The sequence below is a fragment of the Cebus imitator genome, unplaced genomic scaffold (genome assembly GCF_001604975.1).
Source record: "Cebus imitator isolate Cc_AM_T3 unplaced genomic scaffold, Cebus_imitator-1.0 Scaffold213, whole genome shotgun sequence".
Lineage (NCBI taxonomy): Eukaryota > Metazoa > Chordata > Mammalia > Primates > Cebidae > Cebus > Cebus imitator.
The window spans coordinates 269,725-292,697 of NW_016107528.1; the positions used below are offsets into that span (position 1 = coordinate 269,725).

The 22,973-nt window shown below is 38.1% G+C and overlaps 1 protein-coding gene across 1 annotated transcript in view; it reads left to right on the forward strand.

Annotated features, from left to right (window-relative positions):
• MTREX (Mtr4 exosome RNA helicase) overlaps positions 1-22,973 on the forward strand; it is a 114,332-nt gene that overhangs the window by 44,429 nt on the left and 46,930 nt on the right. The window contains exons 14-16 of the mRNA XM_017548667.2: positions 803-904; positions 7,475-7,600; positions 16,026-16,176. Coding sequence (XP_017404156.1) covers positions 803-904; positions 7,475-7,600; positions 16,026-16,176 — 379 coding nt within the window. The remainder of the gene's footprint in view (positions 1-802; positions 905-7,474; positions 7,601-16,025; positions 16,177-22,973) is intronic.

The window sequence follows — 22,973 nt, forward strand, 5'->3', positions numbered from 1 at the left end:
AAAAAAAAAAAAAAAAAAAAAAAAAAGAATCTTTTAAAAAATATACAAGCAATACTTGTTCATTGTAAAATTCAAATAGAGTAATTGTATGTAAAGTAAAAAATGAAAGATCATCCCATCACTTACCAGAAATATCTACTAGTATACGTACAAATAATGCATTAGTCATTTTGAAAACAACAAAAAAAGTTATATCATTTCATCATGTCTGATCCTTCATTCTTTTTATTGAATGAATAGTATTCTATTAAAATGATGAACTAACATATCTTTACTTCTTTTCTAACAATGAGAATTTAGTACTTCAGTGAGTCTACCTATACGTATATCGTTTTGTGCCTAAACCACTATTTTTATTGGTCTTAGAAGTTAATATAAAGAGTCACTGATTCTAGTCTTCCTTAAGAAATCATCTAATACTGAAGTGGTGCTTAAAATCACTACATAATCAGTTGCAAAGGCCAGGAAATTTGTCTGTGTTTAGAAAAATATTCTATAGCCTAAAGCTTTGTTCGTAAGACCAGTGTGTATTCTCTCTAGTTGCCACTCTTAGAATTGAAGAAAGTCTGTTTTTCCTGAATTAGCAAATTTCTGGGCTATGAGGAACATTAAATGTTAGCTAATAATTTTATATATAAAATAATGAAATATGTTTGAGAATAGCATATTTGTTTTTTTTTTTTTTGGTAGGGTCTCCTTAATAAATAATTTTAAAAATGAATGATACATTTACTTAAAAATTATGAAACTAGATTTTCAGCTTAAAATACATGTTTAATTATAGAATTACTTATTTACTTAGGCCTTATTTGCCACGGAGACCTTTGCTATGGGAATTAACATGCCAGCTAGAACTGTTTTATTTACAAATGCCCGCAAATTTGATGGGAAGGATTTCCGATGGGTAAGTAAAGCAATTGATATATCAAAATAATTGTTATATTTGATATACCACAGATAACTGGCTTCCATAGTCTTTGAGATTTTTTTTTTTTTTTTTTGAGTCAGAGTTTCACTCTGTCACCCAGGCTGGAGTGCAATGGCATGATCTTGGATCACTGCAACCTCCCCCTCTTGGGTTCAAGTGATTTTCCTGCCTTAGCCTCCCAGGTAGCTGGGACTACAAGCACACGTCACCACACCCAGCTAATTTTTTGTATTTTTAGTAGAGATGGAGTTTCACCATGCTAGCCAGGATGGTCTCGATCTCCTGACCTCGTGATCCACCTACCTTAGCCTCCAAAGTGCTGGGATTATAGGCGTGAGCCACCACAGCTGGCCATCTTTGAGATTTTAAGTCACGTCTACTTAAGAACTTAAACCTGAGCTAATACAAGTTGATCAAGGTTAAACCTTGAATCCTGGCCATTTGTGGTGGCTTATGCCTATAATCACAGCACTTTGGGAGGCCAAGGTGGGAGGATGATTTAAGGTCAGGAGTTCGAGACTAGCCTGGGCAACATAGCAAGACCCCATCTCTACAAAAAATGCAAAACCATCTGGGAGTGGTGATGTGCACCTGTAGTCCCAGCTATTTAGGAAGCCGAGGTGGGAGGATCGCTTGAGCCCAGAAAGTCAAGGCTTCAGTGAGCAGTAATTGCACCACTGTACTTCAGCCTTAAGGATAGAGTGAGACCCTCTCTCTAAATAAATTAATTAATTGAACAAACCTCCATTCCCTTAAATTTTTATCCTAACTCCTTCACTCCTACCTCCCCTCCACAAAAAAAAGATTCCTTTAAGTGAAGGAGTTTGATAATAGCGAGTTAAGTGTGCAGGTGATTTATGAATGCGTTAAATCATTTACTTTACTTGTCTAGAGTTTTCATTTCTTAGCGTTTAAGGTATTTAAAGCACCACTACTACAGTAAATGTAGTTGCATCTATTTTGCCCTTCACGTTTAAAAAAGAAGTTTTAACAGGTTTGCATGCATGTCTTTTCCAAAGCAGAAGTAGTCCTTTATTTAACCTTTTATCTTTGAAATGGGTGATTCTCTCTGCTTGGAGAAGTTTCTGAAAGTAATTACAAATCATCAAAATGCTGAAAAGTATACTCGCTAAAACTGTAAATAAAGGCAAAACATTTTTCATGATGTATTTTATTTTAACATATTGGATGCTATACAAAAAAAAATGTAAGTATTGTGCAGAAAATTTTACATAACCTTTTTTTTTTTTTTTTTTGGCGGAGTCTTGCTCTGTCGCCAGTCTGGAGTGCAGTGGCGCAGTCTCTGCTCACTGCCACCTCTGCCTCCTGGGTTCAAGCGATTCCCCTGCCTCAGCCTCCTGAGTAGCTGAGACTACAGGTGCGCACCAGCACACCTGGCTAATTTTTTGTATTTTAGTAGAGACAGGGTTTCACTGTGTTGGCCAGGATGATCTCAATCTCCTTACCTCATGATCAGCCTCCCAAAGTGCTGGGATTACAGGCATGAGCCATCACGCCTGGCCTACGTAACCTTAAATGTTTTCTGTAACATGGCTTTTTTAAGTTGAACGAGGGCCAGTTATTCAAATATGATTTTTAATTGTAAACCAATTAAAGATTTTCCACATATTTTATATTTTAAACTATTGTACAGTTTTTAGTATTTCACAATCTATTTGTTTAAAATTACTTAATTCTGTGGATAAAATTGATGCCATAAGAATATAAGTAACTAAGTCTTTTGTGACTTTACTTGTTCTTTGGCATCCCTTGTCCTTTGTAGGTGGTACGTGGATCTTGGGGTAAGGGTAAATGGATAGCTGGACTTAAAACAGACTTTTCTCCATGCTTCAAGATCATAATTATGAAATTTTAAAATTATGATGTATCATAATACAATGACGCCCTGGGCCCTATTGAGATTTTATTTGACTGCCTTTTTGAAACATTCTTTTTTGATTTTTATAGGGGTTGTAGTTGTCTTTTCTGATGTCTTTCTTGCTCCCAGGTTGGCAGGTCTGCTTTCGATGCTAGGTAGCATCTTCCTGTAGCATAATTGTTCTCCCCTCTTCTTCTGGAACATGGGCAACCTTCCCTGAGGAGGGCAGCCTGTTTATTAAATACAGGGTTACATTTATAATCTCAGTACACAGAGTAAATAACTACACATTCTTCATACACAGTCCATGACATGAATGCCCAGGTGGGACTATGAAAGGCTCAAATCTCTAAACCCCCTCTGTTCTACCCTCAGGATGAGGGACAACCCTGGGCTTCAGGCCCCCAGTGATACTTGGGGAATCTGAGGCCATGGGGTCAGCTTTCCACTGCATCCTCCCCACGGGGCAGTGAGGATGGAATGGGGGTATGTATAAGGCACGGTTGACTTGGTAGAGTGGTCTCTTTGGTTTCCCACTGGAGGTGGCACATGCAGAAACAAGAGGGCCTGGCCCAAGGCTGCCGCTTGGGAGAAGCTGAGTGGAGCTGCTGAGTGGAAAGCAAACCCTCTATGCTAGCAGGGACCCTGCAGCCTGGCTAAGGCAGGGCCCTAGCCCTTTTCCTACCCACGGAAGGCAGCTGTAGAGAGAGGGAGCTTGGGTTCCAGCCTGCTTTGTGGTGGGGGAAGGTTCCATGAGATTTGAGGATGATTTCTAGTGGAAATCAGTCACCCAACCCCACTCATCTCCCACAGGGGCTCCCTCTAGTCGGACTCATCGGGGTCCAGACTGGAAGGCTAATGCCATGAAAGAAAGCAGGCACAGGGTGGATTGGGCAAGGGCAGCTATGAGAATGCCAATGCCCCAGCCACCCAGGGTTCAGAGACATTTCACACAATATGGTTAAGTTTCCGGAAGAGATGCTTAGAAGCTTAAGAGAAGGAGAGAGTTAAGCAGCCTGGGGCCCTCCCTAATGCAGCAGCTCTTTTCTTCCTGCCTTCTTGTGGAGGACAGTGGGTATACACAATGGGTGTGTATGACGGATGTGCAGTGATCACTCCCATGTTGCCTATACCTATGCCAGGTGCCAGGTAGCACCTTCATGCCACTGTAGAAGAGCAGCAGAGCGTGATGGGAAAGGTCTATGGCTCATATCAAAGGATTGAACAAGGGCTGATAATGGAATCCTAATGGTAAACCCCCTGCCCTCTGCTTTGGCCCTCAAAGGCCCCATTCTCCAGGTAGCAGCAGTGGGACTCCCTTTAACCTTCCACAGTTGGGATAGAGGCACCTGGGAAATGGAGTGGATATCCAAGAGGGAAGGGGAGATAATGGTGGGCTCTGCAAAGAAGGCAGTGAGGGTGGTGGCTAGTGGGCCAGGGACCCTCTCATAATCAGAGATTGTTTGGAGCCTGGGGCAACCCTGCCACCAGCGTGGCCACACCATCTAGAAGAGTTAAGGTCCATGCCATGCCCCTACCACCAGAGGTCTTGCGAATCCTGGGGCCAGGAAATGTCTTTGTGGGGCAGCACCATGAAGGAAGAAGGGTCTTGGATGGGAGGTAGGGGGCTCTTTGGATCTAGCCAGGGGCTAAGGGTCCAGTTAAGGCATAAGCTTTGTGTTTACCTGAGCCTCCCACTGGATCATAATCTTAAGGATCAAGATGCTTTGGAATGTAGAGAGTCAGAGAGGAAGGCTCTGTGGAGAAATGGGGGTTGCTTCTAGAAGTGACTGTCCCAAAGGGTCCTGAGGCTGTAGTACACTCTTAAGCCAGCACTGCAGGACCCTTTGTTCTGGGGAAGAGTCAAAGGGTTAGGGAGACAGTGAAGGCCAGGTTCTGTCCTTCCCCTAACTCCTATCAGAGCAGTTTCCCACCAAAATGGATATTAGTGCCAGGCCAGATTGCTCATTCAGGGAGTCACAGACAAGGGCATAGACAGCCCCTTGTGCCACCTCTGCTCTGTCACATGGGCCCAGGCCCATGATGAGGAGCAGCGCTGCTGAAGGCACGGAGAAGGAAGTAGGATCAGACATCTTCACCTTTATCTTGCTGTATAATACAGACCCATTTCCAGAGAGGGTAACAGGCCTAGATGGCACAGCAGTGAACGGCCAGGCTCAGATCATACCATTGTCTGTATCACAGCCAGGTGGATCAGCCACTGTACTGTTGCTGGTAGCACAGGTTTGAGTTTCTGCAGCTCACGCTCTTGCATGTGACTCAGCTTGCGTCCTGTTGAGTGGCTTTAACATGTGGACCAGACATATTTGGTGCTCTGGCAGTGTGAGGAGGCACACTGAGGAGTTTTTGGGAGATGAAGTGGTACAGATTCTTCATGGATGAAGAGGCTGCCATGCTTACCACCCACAGGTGTCTCAGGGCCTGCAGTATAGTCATGAGCTCCAGGGTCCACTGTCAGCAGGCAGTCAGTGAAATCCTTAGCCAGTTTGGACATACTGGGTAGCCAGGGCTCCTCTGAGTAACTGTACTTGCTTCTGAGGTGTGATTGTTATCCCCAAAGGGCATAGTGCTACTCAGCTGGATATAGACGATGATGCCTGGCACCCATACATGCACTGAATGGTGTAGGGCTTGCAGGCCAGAACCTCTGGGGCAGCGTACTCTGGCTTGCCACAGGTGGTCTTCATCAGGCATTTGTAGTTGCTGCTGTTCTTGCGGGCACTGGCCAGATTGAAGTCAGTGATGATGATCTTGGAATCAGTGCCTTGGTGTTGGCAGAGCAGATTCTTAGGCCTGAGGTCCAGTGCATGCAGATACCGAATGATCTAGCACCATCTGCAGCATTCACATGGCATCATGCTCAGTGAAGGAACCCTTGGTGATGATGTGGTTGAATAACTCCTTGCTAACAGGGACCAGTTGTATCAACATCTGTACATGATCCTGCATCTCAAACACCTCCACCAGCTGGATGATGTTGGCATGACGCACCTGGTGCAGCACACACAGCTCAGACTCCCACACCACCTAGACCTCCTGGTACTTGGTCTCAATTATCTTGATGGCATATGCTGCCACGTGGCTCAGTGCTCCATCATACTACTTGGCTGAATCTCTTTTGGCCAGTTGCGGTCTTCATGTCATACTCAACTGTTATATATTGGTTGAACTTGGCCTTGTATTTATTCACCCTGGCTATGTGGTCATGAGGAAGGCTCTGTGTGGCCAGTATTGGGGGCACTGTGCATATTGATTGGCTGCTGGAAACCTGTCTGCCTCTGTGATTAATAGCTGTACCTTCTTCTCTTTTTGCTTTGTTTTTTTGAGGCAGAATCTCACTCTATTGCCCAGGCTGCAGTGCGGTGGCACTATCTTGGCTCACTGCAACTTTCGCCTCCTGGGTTCAATTCAAGTGATTCTCCTGCCTCAGCCTCCAGAGTAGCTGGTACTACAGGCGTGTGCCACCATGCCCAGTTAATTTTTGTATTTTTAGTAGAGATGGGGTTACACCATATTGACCAGGCTGGCCTTGAACTCCTGACCTCATGATCCACCTTCCTCGGCCTCCCAAAGTACTAGGATTACAGGCGTGAGCCACCATGCCTGGCCCAGCTGTAATTTCTTCTTGCCCAGATCCAGCTGGACATCGTTGGATGGCTTGGGAAGGACCTTGCTTTTCCCACAGCCTATCATGGACATAAGGGCATCCTCTCTGGTGAGGCTGGTGGGACCTGCTCTGTAGGCAGTGTCCCTGAAGCATTTCACAGGCAGTGGGCTTTCAGTGTCTCAGCAGCTCTGCTAACCATGTCTGAGCTGGGACTGCCACCAGCATCCTTAGGCATCAGCATGACCTATAGTAGTTTTTAACTCTTTTTTAGTTATATTTTTTAGAAAGGAACCTGGATCCTTTCCACAGGAGAAAAATATATATGCACTTATGGAAAAAATTTGCCCAGTGTTGAAGGGGTTCAGCGGTGCCCCGAAAGCCTGTATGTAGGAGGCTTACTAACCTTCTTCTATTAGGTTGTTCTTAGTGACAAATGGACTCTACCAAACTCCAAGCATACATACCAAGAAAATAGAAAATTTTGCTTTTTCAAAAAGCATGAATTATAGTCATCTAATTTTGCAGATTCAGAAAGTTAATTATATTCAAGTCAGAATTGATATTTGGTTGAGTTTGGGTCACTGTTTGCATTCTTAGATTTTGCTGTTTTCCAGAATATCTAGCTCAAAGATATTTTTTTAATGTCAGTGAATTAGCCAATATTTCCCAGTAGCTGTCATATATTTGAAAGCATAATTAACAGTAATTGGCTTACTGTGAAAAGCCAAAATTTTTAAAAGCCTGATTTGTAGGCTTTAAATTTAGATTAAAGCATAAATTGTAGATCCAAAATGATAATAAGTCTAAAATTTAGTTTTGTTATGTCAGTATGATACGGGTTTATAACATTATTCTCATGTGTTTTGCATTTTTATGCTTTGACTTTAACTCTTCTAAAACTTCATGTTATTTTTAATCACGTTTCCTTTCTTAGGGTTTATCATTTGTACTTAAAAGTTTAACAGTAAGAGAAATTTTAAGAATATGTTTTTTAACCAGTTTTTTTCCTAAACTCTGAATTTTAACTGTGTTCGTTCAGATTTCTTCTGGTGAATACATTCAGATGTCTGGTCGTGCTGGAAGGAGAGGAATGGATGATAGAGGAATTGTAATTCTTATGGTAGATGAAAAGATGAGCCCAACAATTGGAAAACAATTACTTAAGGTAACTGCATTGAGATTCTATGCCTTTACCAAGAATTCCAGAAATATGCTTCAGGAGCCATTTCATTTTACCTCCTGAAATGAGGTAAATGAATTTTACCTCCTGAAATGAGGTAAGTAAAATGAGTTAATATACTGAAACTACCTGGGCTTGGGAAGATAGAAGGATGTAACTGCTCAAATACTAATATCTTGTATCCCACTTCACCTAATAGGTAGAGAGCAACTCATGTAATGGACAGGGTGTGAAGATCTCCAGAGAGGGCAGAAACGTTTACTTTGTCCTCCAGCTTTAAGAAATCTCTTTATTTTACCCTTCCATTGCACAAGTTGATCTTTACCTGTCAGAACAGGAAATAGGGCACATGATTGATATCAAGTGTTTTGGGCAGGCAATGAGCTTCCTCTACCTTTGCAAGCCCAGATAGCTTAATAAGTTAATTCAACAGTCTACTTTTACAGTTTACCCTATTGATTATAAATATCCCAATTATAAAGGACACATTTTAAGCTTTATTGTAGATTAGACTTTTATTTTACTTGCTTAGTATTTTTGCTTTGGATGGTCTAGGATTTTATTTTTGTTTTGAAGGAACAGACTCAAGGAATTTTGGCCTGGTTGCTTTTTAATTCTTATCCATGTAGAGAAAAGTGTTAATAAGACAGGAAACTTTAATTAAAAACACAAAATTAGGCCAGGCGCGTGGCTTACTCCCATAATCCCAGCACTTTGGGAGGCCGAGGCAGGTGGATCACCTGAGGTCAGGAGTTCAAGACCAGCCTGGCCAACATGGTGAAATCCCACTCTACTAAAAATACAAAAAATTTGCTGGGTGTGGTGGCGGTTGCCTGTGATCCCAACTACTCAGGAGGCTGAGGCAGGAGAATCACCTGAACCGGGAGGCAGAGGTTGTATTGAGCCGAGATCATGCCATTGCACTCCAACCTGGGCAACAAGAGCGAAACTCCATCTCAAGAAAAAAAAAACCCACAAAATTAATTGCCAGCTCATTAGCTACTTAAAATGAGCAACTTCAGGCTGTGCGCAGTGGCTCACACCTGTAATCCCAGCACTTTGGGAGGCCAAGGCAGGTGGATCACTAGGTCAAGAGACCATGACCATTCTGGCCAACATGGTGAAATTCCCCCTCTACTAAATATACAAAAAATTAGCTGGGCATGGTGTCACACTCCTGTAATCCCAGCTGCTGGGGAGACTGAGGCAGGAGAAACGCTTGAACCCAAGAGGTGGAGATTGCAGTGAGCTGAGATCGCATCACTATACTCTAGGCTGGTGACAGAATGAGACTCTATCTCNAAAAAAAAAAAAAAAAAAAAAATACTTAAAAACATGTTAAGACACACTTAGGTCAACATCTGTGAAACAGACTGTGTGTCTTAACGTCTTAGACTTGGAAACTTTGTGGAGAATTTGAGATATAGTCATAATGAAGCTTGGTATGCTGAAGCAAAATAGATAAAGGTGTGCATATCTTTATATATTTTTATATGCATGAAGACAAAGCTTGTCTGTACATATTCATAGTAATCATACGGTGTCTTATTTTCAATTTTAGAGATCAACACTAGGAAAACCCTTTAGTTCTTCATGAAAGGAAAATTAAACAAGGCTGAAAATTTGTATTTTTATTTTCTTTAATTGTGCCAGATATAACACATGCTGTTTTTCTTTCCTTGTACTGTGTGTGTGGAAAGAACATAATCAGGTTGCCAGGTTGTAGGCGGTAATATTTTAATGACAGCATCTGGTTCCTTTAATACAGAGTTTTCAGTCCATTTACTTGACATTTCTGGATTTGTTACCTTGTAAGTGTAAAGTTATATCACCTTTCATTGCGTTTTTTAAATTAACTTTTCTAGTAGACTTATTGAGCTATAATTCACATACCATGCAAGTCACTCATTTCCGTGGTTTTTAATGTATTCATAGAGTTTTGTCACCATCACCACAATCAATTTTAGAACATTTCATCAATCCAGAAAGAAACTTCATACCTATTAACAGTCACTCTTCTTTCTTCACAAGACCACCCACATCCCAAGCCCTAGACAACAACTAATTTGTTTTCTGTCTCTGTGGATTTGTCTGTTGTGAACATTTCAGATAAACAGACTCATATAAGGTGTACCCTTTTGTATCTGGCTTTTTTTTTTCAGTTAGCCTGATGTTTTCAAGCTTTATCCATGTTGCAACGTCTATCAGTACTTCATTCCTTTTCATTGCTGAATAATATTTCATTGTATGGATATGCCACACTTTATCTGTTCATCACTAGATGGACATTTGGATTGTTTCCATGTTTTGGCTGTTGTGAATAATGCTGCTATGAACATTTTTTTTTTTTTTACAAGGTTTTACATGAATATGTGTTTTCTTTTCTCCTGACTGTATACCTAGGAATGGAATTGCTGTGTCATAGAGTAATTCTATGTATAACCTTTTCAGGAACTACCAGATTGTTTTCTTTAGCATTTGCACCATTTTACATCCCCACCAGCAGTATATGAGGCTTCTAATTTCTTTACATTCTAGCTAGCACTTGGTAGCTGCCCTTTTGGTTGATAGCCATCCTTGAGTGTATGAAGGGGAACATTTCACTTTGAATATTACACAGTTTGACTGATTGAAAAGATGTAGTACCTGTTTGTGTACCTGTGTTTCTAAGTGTATTTCTTTTATTAAGACTGACATGGAACTTCTTTCCTCTAGGATTTTTTCCAGGTAGTTTTACTATCATTAAAGAATTTATAGGTAACTTATCAATATTTGTAATAACTAGTATTTACTGAATGTTCACTAAGTCTCAAATATTAATTACAATAATTATTATTATCCCCATTATATATTTTATTTATTTATTTTTTGAGATGGAGTTTTGCTCTTGTTGTCCAGGTTGGAGTGCAATGGCACAATCTCAGCTCACCGCAACCTCTGCTTCCCAGGTTTAAGCAATTCTCCTGCCTCAGCCTCCCAAGTAGCTGGGATTACAGACATATGCCGCCTCGCTCAGCTAATATTTTGTATTTTGGCAGAGACGGGTTTCTCCATGTTAGTCAGCCTGATCTTGAACTCCTGACCTCGAGTGATCAATCTGCCCACTTCAGCCTCCTAGTGTTGGGATTACAGGCATGAGCCATCGAGCCTGGCCATTATCTCCATTTTATAAATAAGGCATGCAGAGGTTAAAAAATTTGTCCAGAGCTATGTTGTTGTTAAATGGAAAATCCTGCTTTTGAACTCAGGCAGTCTGATTTCAGAGTTTATGCTTTTAACTACTATATGGCACTGCTTCTCGATACCTCTTGCAAATAGATTTTTCAGCTATTGGTTTAAACATAATTTGACATGAGACAGCAGTTTGTTCTTTGGTGTACTTAAAGTATATAGGCTAAAAAATAGTCACGTCAGGTATATTTTATTTTCTTATAAGCAAAAATAAGTGATCATTCTTAAGTAATTTCACAACTTTAATAGAAATACGGAGTACCTAAAGTCATTTTCTCAAAAATTAAAACATGTAGCTTCTTCATAGTCACCTTATATGTAGAAACAGTAGGTTTACTTTGTACGTTAGTATAATTCAAGCCTATTTGTCATAGTCCTTTTTCCTATTGTTGATGTTAGAAATACAGCAAAATACATGTGTTTGTTGCCTGTTGGAGCTTTAAAAATCTCAGTACATTCACACACACACACACCTACTTATATATTTGAGCATGCAAATAATTTAATCATTGTGAGTTTGAAATACTTTAATAATTTTTCCCTTTATTTTTATGGCTTGAGGAATTTTTTTAACTTACTCACTGCTGCCTCTGCCTACATGGGTTCAAGCGATTCCCCTGCCTCAGCCTCTTTAGTAGTTGGGATTATAGGTACCTGTCGCCACGCCCAGCTAATTTTTGTTTTTGTTTTTATTTTTAGTAGAGACAGGGCTTCACCGTGTTGGCCAGGCTGGTCTTGAAGTCCTGACCTCAGGTGATCTGCCTGCCTCAGCCCCCCGAAGTGCTGGGATTACAGGCATGAGCCATGCTCTGCTTGGTTTTTTGGAGACAGGGTCTTGCTCTGTTGCCTGTGCTGGAGTGCAGTGATGTAATCTTAGTTCACTGAAGCCTTGACCTCCTGGGCTCAAGTGATCTTCCCACCTCAGCCTCCCAAGTAGCTGTGACTACAGGTATGTGCCACCACACCTGGCTAATTTTTTTTTTTAATCATTTTTTGTAAAGACAAGGTTTTGCCATGTTGTTAAGGTTTGTCTTGAACTTCCAGGATCAAGTGATCTGCCCCCTTGATCTCCCAGAGTGCTGGGATTACAGGCATGAGCCACTGTGCTGGCCAGCTTGACTAATTTTTAAAGGAGCAATAGAGAAACCTATTCATCTTTTCCAGTCCTCCTATTGTTGAAGTATCTGCTATTAGCTCAAACAGAACTTGACATAAGGCAGCAGTTCCTTTGCTACATCTTTTATCACTTGATATTAGCTTTAAAAAATCCATTTTCATAATGTTTGTTCAAATGAAAAGTTGAGTAGATGGGAAAGTGTGTATTATTAAACAGGCTTTGAGAAAGACTGGTGAGTGCATCTTTTATTTGTTAGCAGTTAAGTAGTATTACATTTTTTTCAGTATAACCAGAAGAAATACATGTTCCAATATAGTACCCATGTTTTCCAAAGAATGTAAAAATTTCACAGTATTTTGAGTAAATGTTATTGGTTTTATCAAAATTATTTCTATAATTTCTGAAATGATGAAATAAACGTACTAGTTACTTAATAAAGTGCTAATTTTAATAGTGTGATACTTCTAGTCAGTAATGTGTTCTTTTCAACAATGAATCAAATTTTCCTGAATTAAAGGAAAATTAATTTTTACCTTATTGGTTATTTAAATTGTTCGTAAATTTAAGAAGCACATACCTTTTCTCTTAAAGTTAGTTCTGTAACTGTATGTAAGATAACTATGTACAGGCCTTTTCTGAAGTGGGAAGATTCACATTTATGTGTTTCTCCTTCCACCTTTATGGTTCATAATGCAAAAATACTTAGCCTGTTAATTTTTTGAAACTGCTTGCCAAAATGAACCATGTATTCTAAATGTAAGAGATCATTATGTTAGTATTTATAAAATACTACAAAAGCTGTTCTAGATAATTGCTATGTTTGGCTCTCTCAATCTTAATATCTTTTCAGTAAGCAAATTGGCAAAAAGGAATTTTTCAAAGTTTGCCTGGAGTCCTTCAAAGTTTACAGAATATCTTTATCATTGGTTACCTGTCTCGTCCCAGTTAAATTCTAGGTAATCCTCTTATTAGGCTGTTTCTTGATACATTTAAAAAGAATACTTTATCAACACTTAAGAGTTCCTATATTTTCAGTAATATGAGTGATGCTCATGATTTCAATGATTTATATCCTTATCATTGAAATGATAAGGATATAAAACAAGTTCCAATATGATTTGCCCTCCATGAGGACTTTAGACCTAGATACTCCTAGATTTTAGCTCCTACTTGTTTAGTCTTGGCAAGTCCCTGTACCTCCTTAAACCTCTGTTTCTTGTTTAAAATGGAGACAGAAAATTGTTATGAATTGAAGGTTCAGTATTTAAAGGATTTAGTACAGTGATTGGCATATGCTAAGCCCTTAGTAAATGGTGATAATTTCTAAACTTAAGGAATATATTTACATATATACATAGAACAGAAAGTGTACAGCAAGCAGTATATGGCCCAGTGCTGTAATATAACTTCTGATAATTCTAGTTCAGGGAAATTTGAGATGATTCTGGACTAGATGGTTGTTGTTTAAGGCTTTGTGGAGGAATGTAGGTGGGACAAGCTCCAAAGGATTGGAATCAGAGTGGGAGTTACATTTTTATTTTCATGGCTGAAAGGAAGGAATGGTATTTCAGGAAACAGGAGGGGCTTTAGAATCAAGAATTAACATGTATTTGGAGTTCTTAGTTTTGCTAAAACAAAAGATTTGTGTGGATACTTATAGATGCGAGAGAAGTTTATTAACTTGATTGTTAAATTGGGTATTCAGTTCTGAGCTTCAGTATTTTCCACTTTTATCGTTACCTTTAGCAAACAATAGGGTTTACAACATGTCCAGTATACTTATGTGTGTGTGCTTGAGAAATAAAATTTTCTTTAAACAACACACTTCTACTGTGATGTATTGTTATTTTCCATTCTGTTTCATTGGGGGGAAAATAAACTGAAATTTGGTATAAACTACAAAACTGATTTCAGAGTACCTACAGGGACTTTAAGTAACCTGTGAAAGCATGTTTGGGAAGAGTCATCTGGCAGCAGCAAGTCGAACAAATTAGGAGGGAAATTGAAATGAGAACAGTTAGGATGGTAGTTGTAGTAATCTAGGTGTCAGGGTGCTAGTTCTCATAATCTAGGTTTGATTTGATGAACCTTTGGACCAGAGTGGTGGCAGTGGTAAAGAAACAAAAGGACTAAGACATATTGAGTAAATGATCTGCAATAGTTGATTAAAAAGGGAAAGAGAATACAGAAGAAACAAACTCCTAAGCTGGAATTTAAATGAGTAACTCATTAACCATTAATCTATGTGAAAGAGAAAGTTGGTCAGAAATGAGGAACAAGAGAGAGAAATTTCATTTTTTTAGATAATGTAGTGATATTATTTATCATCCAAATTGGGATATTGTCAGAGTTAAAGAGGGTGCTATTAGTAATTACGCTGGTACAGGAGGTGTGAGTTGGGGCTATGCTGGGCTTACTTGGATAGAATGTCAAAAAGCCATGTTGAGTTTCAGGTGACTGAGAATTTACATGGGTGTTTGTATAGCAGTTGGTAATATAGAAGCGGAGCATGGGATTAGAAATAAACATTTCTTATATTGAAACCCCAGATTTCTTAGTGGACATAATCATAGAAGAGAAAACAGAAAAGTCTACAAACGGTTTGCAAAATTTTAAAGTAGCTGAAGTTCTTTAATCTCTCTTTTCTCCAAGAATCTGGTTTTCATGCAAACTTCACCACTCCTTTTGGCCCGATTTTTAAGAAATGTGGATAAAGATTGAGGTTTTAGGGACTTACTAACTATTCCCCTTAAGTGTGTGGCTTTTAAGTTTTCAGGAATTAAGGAATTCCATTACTTGTGACTCAGAAGAAAAGTCTCCCCTTTTTCTGCATAAAATCCTGTCTTTATACATTTAAAATTCTGGATTCCATAAGGTTGTCCTATGGACTTCAATTTAAGAACCCCTGAGTACTCTGTGAGTATTTGTGTATTTTGCTATGCCATTTAGAATTATGTGGCCTACATAATGATACTGCACTCTAGATGTTTCTAAATGTCTCTTCCAAGAATTTGGTCATTCTCTTATTTAAATAACAACACAGCCATTTTCATACTTGTGAAGTATTTTTATTAAAAAATACTTCTGAAGAGACACTGCTGAAAGAGAAGTTTATGTGGTGTGAAGGACTTATTTTAGACAAAAACCTTTGAGTTTAGCTTGCATTATTCTACAATAAAGTTCTACAGTAGAACTTATATTTTACAGTAAAATATTTTATACTGTCTAGTCATTACTCTAGCTATCTACTAACAGCCAGAGTTAGGAGGACAAAAAGGAATTAACAAAGTGTAGATAAAGAATAGGGCCGGGTGTGCTCACGCCCGTAATCTCAGCACTTTGGGAGGCCGAGGCAGGTGGATCACCTGAGGTCAGGAGTTCGAGACCAGCCTGACCAACATGGAGAAACCCTGTCTCTACTTAAAATACAAAAATTAGCTGGGCTTGGTGTTGCATGCCTGTAATCCCAGCTACTTGAAAGGCTGAGGCAGGAGAATCGCTTGAACCTGGAAAGTGGAGGTTGCGCTGAGCCAGGATTGTACCATTGCACTCCAGCCAGGGCAGTAAAAGCGAAACTCCATCTCAGAAAAAAAAAAAAAAAAGTCTGTCTGTAATCCCAGAATTTTGAGAGGCTGAGGTTGGAGGATAGGACTGGAATCTGGGTAACACAGTGAGACTGCCATCTCTACAAAGTAATAACAAATTAGCCAAATGTGGTGGTACATGCCTGTAATCACGGCTACTCGAGCCCAAGATTTCAAGGCTGCAGTGCGCAGCCTGTGGGGGAACCAAAAAAGTGCAATCCTGACGTATGCTCAGAGGACAGAGAGTTAAACATTTGGCAAAGGATATTTTAAATACTGTCATACTGATTTTTTTTTCCCCTCACTTTCTCAAAGACCAATGATTTTATTTTGTATTGGTCAACTGAAGGAAAGAACTAATACATTTCTGTAGTATTTCTTAATGTAGACTATGTTATTAAGCATTATAGTAGGTTAAACGTACTTGTGTAAATTTATTCAGAAAACTACAAAATTGATTAAGTTTTTTCTCTCTTAGGGCTCCGCTGATCCTCTAAATAGTGCTTTCCATTTGACCTACAACATGGTTTTGAACTTACTGCGTGTAGAAGAAATTAATCCGGAGTACATGTTGGAAAAATCCTTCTACCAGTTTCAGCATTACAGAGCAATTCCAGGAGTAGTAGAGAGTAAGTATAAAATACCATCACAGCTTAGCATAGCTAGGAGATTAACTAGCAGAATGTCTGCATTATTGGTTGCTTTTTTTTTTTTTTTTTTTTTTTTTTTTTTTTTTTTTTTTTTTTTTGGGTAAGGTAAATTTTGGTTCATACATAATGGACTACACAACTGTAGTTGTTCATTGTAACCGAATAGAACATTTCAAAATGAAGGAAAGAAAACCCTGGCAGGAAACTTTTCTGTAGTTGGCTCAAATTTAGTATAATTCTTGTCTCATGCATATATATCATATAACTCATGGTCCTGAACAATGAAATAACACAAAGCCTAGTATATTAAAACTTGACCTGTAAGAAGCACTTGTTTATTAGTCTTGTCCTTTCACCATTTCTCATTATAAAATAGTGCCCTGGTATAAGCCTGTGAATGTTTAGGGAAAAATGAAAAATAATGCTTTAATTTGGATTAGAGTTTAGATTTTTTTTTGGAATTTTCAGTTCTTAAGATAATGCTTACTAAAGCACAAAAAGTAAATGTTCTATGGCAACTGTTCAGGTGGAATTGTACATTGATTCTTTAGAGGGTAGTACGGCTGATGATTATACGAGCTGATTAAAAGCTAAAATGGAGGCAACAATTTAATCTACTGGTTTTCACTTGAATGTGAAGAAAATAAACCACAGGTTTGGATAAATCTTACAAAAAATTGTGCATAGTCATTGAAAAAAGGAAGAAGAAAATGTGACAAAAGATACAGAGGAAAGTTAAAATCATTTGTAATCTCACACAGAAATAGCTACTCAACCACTGTTAACACTTCGTAGTTTTTCTGTTTTGTTTTATGAATAAGCATGCTTTTTAAAGGCAAAATCAGACGTGAAGTTTTTGTAATAATGATAATTATACTGGTAATGATAATGCTTGTAATTATCATTTGTTAAATATTTACCAGTGCCTAGCCTTGTATTAAATGATTTGCATTTACTAGCTCATTGATTCAGGCTTTTAAAGTTTTAATTTTGGCCAGGTGTGATGGCTCATACCTGTAATCCTAGCACCGAGAGGCCGAGGTGGGCAGATCACTTGAGGTCAGGAGTTTGAAACCAGCCTGGCCAACATGGTGAAACCCCATCTCTACTAAAAATACAAAACAAATTAGCCAGGCATGTGGCGGGCACCTATAATCCCAGCTACTTGGGAGGCTGAGGCAGGAAAATTGCTTGAACCCGGGAGGCGGGGGTTGCAGTGAGCCAGGATTGTGCCACTGCACTCCAGCCTGGGTGACAGAGTGAGACTTCATCTCAAAAGAAAAAAAAAAAAAAGAAAAAAGATCATAGACAAAAAAAAAAAAAAAAAAAAAAAAAAAAATTAATTTCAAAAAAGCATGATTTTTAATAACTGAGTATTTCCATTTTAAAACTGTATCATGATTTAACGAGACAAATTTGGGATTCCTTTCTATCATTAGTATATAAGACAATTCCACTCTTATTTTACTTTGTTTTAGATGGGGTCTTGCTCTGTCACCAGGCTGGAATGCATCACAACTCACTGCAGCCTCGACCTCCCATGCTCAATTGATCCTCACAGCTTAGCTGGGACTACAGGCCTGTGCCGCCATACCTGGCTAATTTTTGTATTTTCTGTAGATAGAGGGTTTCACCATTAATAAAGTGATGAGAATAGATGTAGTAACCCCTGTAATTAAAAAAAAAAAAGATGACAATTTTTTAAAAATGTGAGCTGAATGGTCTTAACACTCACCTTTAGTAAACTTCCATAAGCAAATTTTTGAATATTTTTTTAAAAACCTTATGACATGACAAATGTATAATTTCAAATCACGTTGCATTTTATTAATTTCTCATAAAAGTAGTTAATAGTGCCCCTCATGTTTGGCTGATAAACTATGGTCTCAGCAAAGAGAAAAGTATGATCCTAGTCTCAGAGAACTGCATTTTTAAAAGAGCTATAAATCTCCCACTGAAAATTACATTAGTAATAAAAAAGACTAACAAGGTTTAAATACACTTTGGATTTGGGCTTGAATTAAGGAAGCGTTAAAATCAGATTAAATAGGAAGGAAATTTATTAATTCTGCCTCATATCATGGAAATTTCAGATACCGTCATTTTAAAAAAGGTGTAAGATTACAAGCTAGTTTCATACTTAAAAGGAAATAAACTTTATTTCTCCTAAGCAGTTAGCACAAAGTCATGCATGAGTAGGAAAATTATACATACAACACAACCAGCAGTTAGACTGGTTTGGAGACTGAATAACCATGAGAAACAGAAGTGTATATTGGTGCACCTATCTTTGTTTTTGTTTTTTCTTTTTGCATTCTGACAGTCAGTAAATTCCTTTTTAAAAGTATCCGTGGTACAGTAGAGGATAGAGGGGAAACTCCCAAGTATTATCCTGTGTTTTTTTTTGACTTCTGGCTGGGCCCAGAGATTGTTCAGTATGACTTAGAGCAAGATTCTACTACTCACTCAATGAATGTAAACATTCCACCATTTCTCTGAGAAATTAAAAAGAAAACCTTTTACTTGAGGATTGGGAGCTGCTTTAAATTTTCAGGCCAAGAAAGTCATTTAAAAAGTAACAGAAGTCAAGTCTCCATTGTCCTAACCTTGGAACTAAATAATTAACTTTGAAACCACTTGTTTTGTGCACTCTAGTCTGATGCTAAGTGGCAGCAATGTATAGTCAGTCACTAACCGGCGTTCTTTCTGTTAACCAATGAGAATTCTTGACACCTTTTGTAATCTAGCCCCTCCTTCGATTCATCCCTTTTTCTTTGGAAAGTTGAGCCCCTCTGTCTCCAGAGTACTCCCTGAACTTGGAAGTGTGTCTCTGGCCGCAGTCCTCAACCTTAACTCACATAAACTGTTAATTTTGCCTCGGTTTCTTCCATTTAGGTAGACATTTCCATATCATGTCCTCTGTCTCCTCAGTCTCCAGCTTTTGTGTTTTGTTATTTCAGTGTGGCTCTGACTTACCTTTTAAAAGGATTGTAAGTAACATTATCTTTGCTCACTGGTGTTGCCTCTGTATACTTGTATCTACTTGGAATTGAATTATCCCTGCACTTCTCTACCTCTGGTTTTAAAGGGGCAAGCTCTGTTTGCCTAACTTTCTGAAACCACTAAGTGAAAATACTATCAAAAGTATAACATACGTTTTAATGAAGAGGTAGGAATGTGAGTGATGAAAGAGAAATAAGGGAATTGAAACACCTCTAGTACAGTTTGTAGAGCTGAGAGTTGTGATCAAACAGAGCATGTAGTATAAGAGAATACATCCTAAATGGAGTTCATTCCTATTTCCACTCATTACTTGGAGGAATATGTGTCTTTTGTTGCATATACTACTAGTGCCTTTTCAAGGCTCTGGTATTATTTTTACCACCTTAAAATATACCAAAATTAAAATGTGGACTATTGTCTTCTGAAGTGTAGAATTGATAGAATGTTTATAAGATTTTAACAGATGGCTCACATAGATGAGATGTTTTTTCATTTTGATTTGTCAAATCAACAGTACATTTTTCAGTGAGTCATGAAAGTAGAAGTCCTTGGATTTTACTCTGCCCTTACTGAAAAGAAAAATGCATATTTAATTTTAGATTTTTTGTTTAGTTTCACTAATAATGCTAGTGGTAATAGGAAGAGCTGTGCAGTTAGATGAGGGTTTGAATCAAGGCTGCCTGGGCCTTAGTTTGTTTATTAAGTTGGGATAATAACCAGTTCATCCAAGTTGTAAGAATTAAATGAGATAATCTATGTTAAATGCTCAGTAAGTGCTTAATGTAAAAACTAATAGTATTGCCATAGAGCAGTAAAGCAATCTATGCTTTTTCTTGTAAAATTTGCTCGGTTCTGAGCGTGGTGTTCATTTCCCGGTCACTCACAGGTTTATCTATTGTACACACTATTATACACTACATTATATGCTATAAATATGTCTTTGTAACCACCACCTCCCATCTTCCTCAAAAGGAAGAAATTGGTTACAAACTGTCATAAGAGTTTATAGGCATATTATACATGATATCTTCTGAAATTCTGAGGCTTTCCTATGGCAGTGACCATGGGGTCTTCTCATTTGCACTGCAATTAAACCAGCTTCTTATACTGAAGTTCCTCAATTATCTGATTGGGGTGGAAGAGGTGCTATCCTTAAGTTAATTTGCTTCATAGTTGCAGTCTCACAAGCAAGTTGCCTCATTAATTTATGTCTTTGTTTTCTAATTTGTTACATGTATATTATCAATTTTGAAAGGCATAAATGAAAACTTTTTTTTTAACGTGAGAAAAGATTAGAGAAACTGATTTTTGCTTGTTTGATTTGTAGGAAAAAAAAAACCAGACTGCACCTAAAGTTAATAACTTTCTAGAGTGGCTGTAGTTAGAATACTAGATTCAAAATAAATGTGACTTCTTAAAATATCTTTCAGACTTTTCACTCATTAGTTAAATAGTCTGAGCACAGAAGTAATTTGCAGTGATGTAAAAATATATCTCCCTGGATGCTTTCCTATTGTCCTGCATAGATACTCCCTTATATCATTTTCTTTTTTTTTCTTTCTTTTTTTTTTATGCTTACGTGACTAGCAGATATAATTTTCTTAAATTCCTCCTGTCAGTGCTGCTTTTAGTGTACCCCTGGTTCCCACAAATATAATGCTATATGTAACTCTGGGCAGGGCAGCAGGATCATCATTTTGGTGTACAGTCTTCATTTTCATATAACTCTTAATGATATTAGTCTGTCAAATATTCTTTTATAGGGTTTAATTTTTTTTCCTGATAATGTTTACTGCCATAATGCTTGTTATGCATAGTATTCTATTCTTTAATGACTGAAATACAGCTCCTGTAAGCAGTGATGCAGTTCATTTAAAAATGACCAGGTTGATGCAGTATGCCCAAGGTAGTACAAAAGACTAGAACTTAGAGCTCTAGGAACAGTCGGTAAAAAGGTTGATGATAATAACAAACATAATAATAATGCAGTACCAATGTCCTTTCTGTTTACTGTGAGCTATACTGTTAGCTAAGTATATTCTGTGTCTTTCGTCAGTCCCTAGTAAAACTTTGTGGGGATATGTGTACTATTGTTATGCCCATTTCCTAGATTAAGAAACTGAAGCATGCAGATTATATAAAGCAGTTTGATACAGATCAGTGGAGTAAAATTGTGAGTCCAGTAGTAAACTTTTACATCTATCGTCAATTGATTTTTCAACAAGTAGTGCTGAGATAACAGGATTGCAACATGCATAATAAAGTTGCACCCTTACCTCACACCATATACAAAAATTAACTCAAAATAAAGTTCTTAATGTAAGGGCTAAAAATTTAAAACTCTTAGAAAAAAACACAGGTGTGAATTTACATAATTTTGGATTTGGCAGTGATTACTTACCTATGACACCAAAAGCATGAACAGCAAAAGAAAAATTGGATTTTACCAGTATTTAAAACTGTCATGGGTACGTATTTGTCTATGGTTTTTGGCATATAATTTTTATATCCTTTGTTATATATATTGTTGTTAAAATGTCGGGGCACTTTAGGCCTTAGAAATAGGCCTTAAAAATTAGATTTTTTTTTTAACCTAGTTTAAAAAAATTTTTTAAGGCAGGGTTTTTTTTTCCTTTTACTTTTTTGGTCTTTTTGTCTTGGATCTGTTCATAAAAATATTTGTTTGACTTATAGGTCATAAGGCCACCATTTTAAAGGGAATTCTATCTTCTATCTTGGATGAAGAAATGTTATATAGAGAGACCCAAAATTTTTAAGTAAATGGGCTTTGTTGGTTTTTTTTTTTTCTTTATTAGTATTAGATTATGTATCACTTTTGTTTAATTATATAGTTGTGAATTATGTCCATCTAATTAAAAGTTTCTTTAAAAGGTCCAGGAGGACAGGATTTGGGGAACTTTTGCATAGCTAAATATGAAGAGACTTATAGGAAGGTAAACAAAAATTTATCTGTGTGTTGAGGAAGATGATGCACCCCAACTCTATGGGGACAAAAGCTCTTGTGTTTGGGACCTTTTTAGACTTTGTCTTACATATTATTTTCGTCTATTTAAAAAAAAAATTTTGTGATAAACTGAAAATGTATTTTTTTTTTTAGTTTTGTGAGCTACTCACACACACAAAAATAATCAGACCTAAAGAGGAAGTTGTCGAAATTTCAGTTTGTTAAAATTTTTGGAGGCCCTAACTGTTGACTAGTGGCTAGACTTGTGACTAGTGTCTAAAATTTTGGAGACCGTAGCTTGTGACTAGTGGGGGTAGAGTTAGGGGCAGTCTTGGGGACTGAACCCTCAACCTGTGAGATCTGATGCTATCTCCAGGTGGATAGTGTCAAAATTAAATTAGGGGACACCCAGCTGGTATCCACTGCTTGGTGTGTGTGGGGGAAAAAAAAGTCCTCACACATTGAGTCGCAGAAGGCTTCTGTGTTAGTTACTGTTATGTGGCATAAAAAATACAAAAAATATGGGGCAGGTGGCTCACTCCTGTAATCCCAGCATTTTGGGAGACTGAGGCAGGTGGATCACTTGAGGCCAGGAGTTCAAGACTAGCCTGTCCAACATGGCGAAACCCCATCTCTGCAAAAAATACAAAAAAATTATCCTCGAGTGGTGGCACACACCTGTAATTCCAGTTACTTGGAAGGCTGAGGCAGGAGAATCGCATGAACCCAGGAGGCAGAGGTTGTAGTGAGCTGAGATTGTGCCACTGAACTCCAGCCTGGGCAACAATAGCGCAAGACAGTCTCAAAA